Source organism: Priapulus caudatus, unplaced genomic scaffold (genome assembly GCF_000485595.1).
Source record: "Priapulus caudatus unplaced genomic scaffold, Priapulus_caudatus-5.0.1 Scaffold6012, whole genome shotgun sequence".
Lineage (NCBI taxonomy): Eukaryota > Metazoa > Priapulida > Priapulimorpha > Priapulimorphida > Priapulidae > Priapulus > Priapulus caudatus.
Window position 1 is genome coordinate 1 of NW_014583073.1, and position 6,408 is coordinate 6,408.

Here is a 6,408-nt window from a genome sequence, read left to right on the forward strand (position 1 = left end):
CACAAGGTGCCAGTTACTGTAGCATTCGTCAACTTTGCATAATCGATGGTCGAATTATGCCTTTAAGTGTTGCCTTTAGTTTAATCAGATATTTTAGTGCACCACGGGCTGTTGGATCGCAACTCGTTTTACGCAGGATAACGTGTGATAACTTATGCAACATGGAATTTATGTGAAGGGCACTAAAAAAAGGAAAAGCATTAAGTGGGCCATTGATGGTGGTTTATTGCTGTTGATATACAATTTTCTAAGACAGCATGCCATGAAACGGGGCCAACCACTGCACTTGCTGTTGATACGATGGTGGCATTTAAAAAAAATTGACTAGTTGTTAGCTTTTTCTATGATTTTACTATCAGATGGACAAGACTGACACATTTATTCATCTACAATTTTCAAACCGCATTATGAATCTACTTTAGGGTATGGTGGATCAACAATTCCGCAGTAAATAAACATAACTCACCAGTAAAGTCTAGCTCCATTCCAAGCAATTTGGTGCTAGCCAAAAAATGGCTTTTAGCTTTTTTGTACTCATAATAGTACAGACATATATGGCCAGCCTCTATGTGGAACTCCTCAATTTGCCTTGTAACAAAGAAAAGCAAATTTTGAAATACAGTTACCAACGAATGTATAAGTTATTTCAGATAATATCTACGTTTTTTGAATGTGAATAACTGTGATTCGTTTGTTTGAATTTCCTACTTTCGTAATTTCGTACTACATTCCCACTTCCGTTATTCTCCATTGAATGGCATTACACAATGCAATCCATATGCAATTAACGATCATACCTGCTCTCGCCACCAGTCATTATCGACTCCTTTGATGACACTGCAGAAATGACAAACAAGAATGCACGTGTACAGTCTTTGGCAGTCAGTCACACATGAACAATAACAGTAAAGCATTACAGTCAAGCTCAAATAATAGCTAATTAACACACAGTTATATTTTGACTTGGCATGCATTATAAAAAAAGATGTTTACAAAAGCTTTGTATGGTATTGAAATTGTATTATAAGCTGTTAATGTTTATACATCCTGCTAATCTTTACCAGATTCTATGAGGGCTAAGATTTCATTCTTGATGACGGATGCTTGCTCATCAAGCAGCTGTTGATGAAGCCACAAACACCTGACCGACAACAGCTCACAGCATGTATGCTGAAACAAACACACATCATATGTATATATAACATAATATGTATATGTATATGTATATGTATATGTATATGTATATGTATATGTATATGTATATGTATATGTATATGTATATGTATATGTATATATGTATGTAATTTATAATTCTTTGTTAGAAATCTATTATATTTTATGATAATGTATCATAGGTATAAATACTCGTAACTTACAAAAAAAATCTTTTGATTAGACCTATGATACATTATCATGAAATATAACAGATTTCCAACAAAGAATTATAAATTTAGATAACCAGACAAACCTTTAACAGCTGTTGGCTTGAGACTAATACCATCCTTGCAAAATAGAAGTACTCGGGAAAGACTACAAGCTGATAGATGGGGTTTCCGTCCACAGCCAGTAATTTCAACACTTGACATCGGATATCTCCAGCCTAGATAATTAGTTAAATGGTTCATAATATATTAATTATTGTGGGTATTATTGTGCAGGATGCATTTCAGGAGCGATATTTACATTTAATTCATTTGATGTTTTGATGCTGAATCTATAAATAGGATATTATTATATACAGTCCTTTCCAGATCTAGCATAATTTTAAAAGCCTGTGATTACACATACCAGTGTGTTAGGACCAAACAATATAGGTAATGTGTCACATGGGCGTAACTGGGATGGGGGACCTGTCCAGTTGTTCTGTATAAACAAATTCATTGCAGCTATCGCAGCGAATATAAGCCTTCTCTCCCTGTAAAATAAAAAAATGACACAATGTAAAATTATACAGCATACAAAATAGTTACTCTACAGCTAAACTATCGCTGAGAAGGTCTATGTCCCCCGGGGTACTGCCGGAATGTACCCTGGGTACGGTCCGGTATACCGGAACGTACCCTGGTACTATCTAATATGCCGAACCGTACCTCGCCTACTCCACTAACGAGTCTAGGAAGTCGCCTACGCCTACTACCTAAGCCGAACCCAAACCCTAATCCTAACCCTAACCATATCAAATAATGACCAGGGTACGTTCCGGCAGTACCCTGGGGGACATAGACCCTATGAGCTAAACTATCTGTGTGTGTGAATTGCCATTACCTAGGTAAAAATACTGATACGGCTTCAGCACCCCATGTTCCAAAGTTTGTAACCGAAGTTTCTCGTATTCCAGTATTTTCCAAATTTTGAATACCTGTATATTGTGAGTGTATACCTATATAATGTGGTAGCTCGGGATTGGGAATACGAAGTTCATTAAGTCGTGATGATTCGTGTTTCATTTGAATGTTTCATTTCCAGCTTACACACAGAACCTACACCCAATTATATTTTTTATTTTTTTATTTCGTGCATGAAATCATACTAATATCCACACGAAAGCATCAGAAAGGTAAGCTATCCCTAACACAGCAGTCCACCTTGGCAATCACCAATAGCAAAAGTTGTGAAACATTGAAATTCATCATGAAAAATAATGGAATTTTTCACTCCTGGACCATGCCAGCATTCAGATAAATTTCCAGATTTTTGAGTTTTTTGAATTTTAGATTTTCGAATAAGGGATGCACAACCTGTATTGCGTACGTCAGTGGAAAATGATTGCGATACAAACCTCATAGGTCTCTCATCACCATCCGCATCAAGATATTGTTGCAATCCACGATTCAACTTATCGGTGATCGGAGCATCAGCTGATAGGTAAGGCACCAAGATGCTGTAAGTGTCTACTAGCACACCAGTGTAGTCTCCTTCTGATAGCTTTTGCATGACACTATTATGTTCCTCAGTGTCTAAAAAGAAAGACAGGTGTGATGCAGATTAGGAGTACGAAGTAGTAGCAGAACAGTAGTTTGGAGATTCCCACCAACTAGGATTTTTTACTGCATAGCACAGTAAACTGACAGTGACGAGCAGATAAACTCATGTTCTCGCTGACACATTCACCAATGCGGCGCTGCAAAATATAATATTAATTTAATAGAAATTACTTAGTAAATCATGACCACTCTCTCCGACTCCCTAACGAGTAACGGTTAACCAACTCAGGAACCCCCTTATTCTTCTTCTTCTTCCATATACTGAGCTGGGCTCTTGAAAGAGCGTAAGAAGATCAACCAGACTAGGCCTCGTTGGTGGCGCACAGTATCTGTCTCAATGTTAAATCAATGTGTCCAAAAGAATTTAAACTATTTACACTTTACAGTGTCAATGTCTGGTGAAAAAGTGTCAGGTTACTCTGCGAGGCTATTACTCAGAGCCCCTTAGTATAAAGGGACTAGTCACTTAACCGTCACCAGTACCCTAACTTAATTCTAAGCTTTGTCGTTGTAACTAATTCGAACTTGACGTGATGTGGCCATGATGACGAGGCGCGCCGAGGTTTGACACTTTTTGTCTTCCAATCGGTCTACGCCGCACCAGTCTTTGATATTTTTAAATATGGGGGACCCATTGGACCAGCAAATCGCCGATCTCAGGAACTAGGGCATTCTGCTACGCCAGAACCGTTTCCTACGAGTTTGCCACAAATACGAAAATAACATGCTGTTTAGCGCACTGCGCTAAGTCCTTCTGTCGCATTTTCACATCTCTGTAATCAGAATAAGCCCCGCCTTCTTTGTTGATGGGCATGAATGGGGCGTCACCGACGTGACCAGTTACTGCGTGTAGGTGTTTGGCGAGACCGTTTGCTTTTCGTAAATAATGAAAGGCCCGGCCGATGCATTTCGCATCGAAGTGGAAATATTTGGCATTTTTACTCGCTTTCGGAAGTGAACGAGTGCGTCATTCATTAAACATTGAAGTTTTTCTTACAATTAAATAATTCCGAAAATCCCTACCTGCACTACTCGATTGTTTTAGCCAATGAACGTAGCTGTCTGTGACGTCATGCCCGCTCGCTTTATGCTTGGCTTAGCGGGCGTCGAAATGGATATCGGAGGCAGGCACCTCGCAACACACGTTACTGTAAGGCACGTATTTGTTTACATATAGCTTTGTGAGCGCGAACACGCCACCCCTTTTTGTCCTCTTAGACAGACTAACCTGAACGGCTCTGAAACGCCCCGAAAACGGGGCGGTTTCCAAGCGACATTTCGCGATCGACGCCTAGAGGCCATCTCCAAATGGCCCAGAACTGCTCGTGGGAGTCGCGTGCCTCAAGATTAAGACGTAGTCGCTGCTACAAGAAAGGCCAAGACATGCTGTCAATCGCCGACCACATGCTCACTCATTGGCCATTAGGTGATGACGTCGTCCGTTGCTGAACAAACCGTGATGTCAATCACACATGTTTTTACGAATACGGCGAAGCGAGAGAATACGTGGACCTGTGGCGACCAGAATACGTGGAGAATACGAATACTTAATGATGCTCCCAGCAAAATCTTTCAGCCACGTAAACAACCTACAATTCTCGATGAACAATGTCAGCACATGCCATTCTGTCTCTCTCTCGTCACTTGTGCTCCTGGTTTCGTCCGGTCGTCGGTCGCTGGTCGTTCGACGAGTACCAATGCCTATATATGTGAAATCGCTAACCCCCCTCTTTGCTGCCCCCAACCCTCTCTCTGCTCCGCTTGCTCCCCTCTCTCCGTTCCCCGCTCCTCAGCTCCTCTGTCTGCCTCTATTTTTCCCCTCCTGCCTTCGTCCCCCACGCTCACCGCTCCTTATTGCTCTCTCTCCCCCTCCTCGACCCCCCGCTCTCTGAACGTGTCCCCCTCCTGTGTCTCCGCACCCCCGCCCCTCAACTCTCCGCTCCCCCTCCTCTTTCTCCTCTCTCTCTGTCGCTGTCTCTTTGTATGTCTCTCCCTCTCTCTCCGTTGCTCCCCCCGGTCTGCTTCCAATTCATTGCACCTCTGCCTGTTCCTCTCTCTCGCTCTCTGTCTCTCACTCTCTCTCTCTCGTGTGTGCTCACTTTCTGACTCTCTCTCTTGTTATCTGTCTCTGTCTCACACACACACTGTCTTTCTCACACACACTCTCTCTCTTTCAACATTTCTTTTTTTCTACGTCATTGAGCAGACCATATTTATGAATAGAGCGGCAGCGCGCACAGCGTGGCTGCGTTGTTTGCATACGTGCCTGGCTGCGGCAGCATTGATGCATATGTTACTGTATATAGATACCTTATTGATATCTAGTGCATACTATAGCAAATGAATACACACAGGGTGAGGAGACCGTGTAAAGAGCATGAAGTGACTAGGTGACAATTGTTAGTCACGGCAGGTGACAATATGTGCCAGATATGGTACGCAAATACGGCCGGTGACGGGACGACGGCGAGGATGTGAAAACGCGGGTGAATCTATAATTTAAAAGCCCCCCCCCAAGGCCGCCGTAGCCGAGCCGATGTACGTGTGACGAAAACTGCTCGATGTTACGCTGCCCGCTATACGGATTCGCGCGCGCGCCCTCCTTCAGCGCGCAAATCCGTATAGCAGGCAGCGCGAGATGCTACAAACAACACCCCACGGTCGCATGCGCCCATGCAGCTCCCGTGGAAGTGCGCTGCTTAACTCAATAACTGCTCTCGGCGGTCAGGGAACAACGCATCTTTTGCGCAACGAAATCTTGTACCTGGTCTCTCTGGATTTTAATGTAATGACTCATGTCATGACAATGTGAATGTCAATGAAAATGTAACTAAAAATACAGCTTAATAAATCAGGGTGCTAAGCCAAGGTAAAATTTACCAGCTTAACGTACTAGGTTTTGCCAGAGATTCGCAACCTGTAAATATAAAGTCAGTTATATGTGAACGCTCCATCTCTTGACACACGCTATTCTCAATAATATTCAATTTACAAAATACATGCTTGCTTAGTGCGCAGACATGTTGGATAGACGTATAGCAAGAAGTATGTCAATATTAAACATTTATCTTCATAAGTACACGTAACACCCACACGGCCGCCGTGCGTATAGCCAGATTCAATATGGCTATACGCACGGCGGCCGTATGACCGACTCAATATGTCTAGGAATGAGGAAGGGGAGAAGGGAGAAGGAGGAAGGGGAGAAGGGAGAAGGAGGAAGGGGAGAAGGGAGAAGGTGGTGGAGAAGGAGGAAGGGAGAAGCTGGTGGAGAAGGAGGGAGGGGAGAACGAAGAAGGTGGTGGAGAAGGAGGAGGGGAGAAGCTGGTGGAGAAGGAGGAGGGGAGAAGGAAGAAGGTGGTGGAGGAGGGGGAGAAGGGAGAAGGTGGTGGAGGAGGAGGGGAGAAGCTGGTGGAGAAGGAGG

At 43.1% G+C, this 6,408-nt stretch overlaps 1 protein-coding gene across 3 annotated transcripts; it reads right to left on the reverse strand.

Annotated features, from left to right (window-relative positions):
* Window positions 1–84: 84 nt before the first annotated feature.
* On the reverse strand, window positions 85–6,007 carry LOC106820040 (tetratricopeptide repeat protein 27-like). Of its 3 annotated transcripts, none has more exons than XM_014824597.1 (7): window positions 5,878–6,007; window positions 2,780–2,957; window positions 1,789–1,915; window positions 1,469–1,600; window positions 1,062–1,170; window positions 798–837; window positions 85–588 (listed from the first exon to the last, which is right to left on the reverse strand). In XM_014824597.1, exons 1-7 carry the CDS (start codon window positions 5,936–5,938, stop codon window positions 414–416), a joined length of 822 nt encoding a protein of 273 aa, XP_014680083.1. In that variant the 5' UTR covers window positions 5,939–6,007; the 3' UTR covers window positions 85–413. The 3 variants fall into 3 exon arrangements, with proteins under 3 accessions (XP_014680083.1, XP_014680084.1, XP_014680085.1); XM_014824598.1 differs by having other exon boundaries at window positions 86–588; window positions 5,865–5,941; XM_014824599.1 differs by lacking the exon at window positions 5,878–6,007 and adding an exon at window positions 5,749–5,809 and having other exon boundaries at window positions 86–588.
* Window positions 6,008–6,408: the final 401 nt, after the last annotated feature.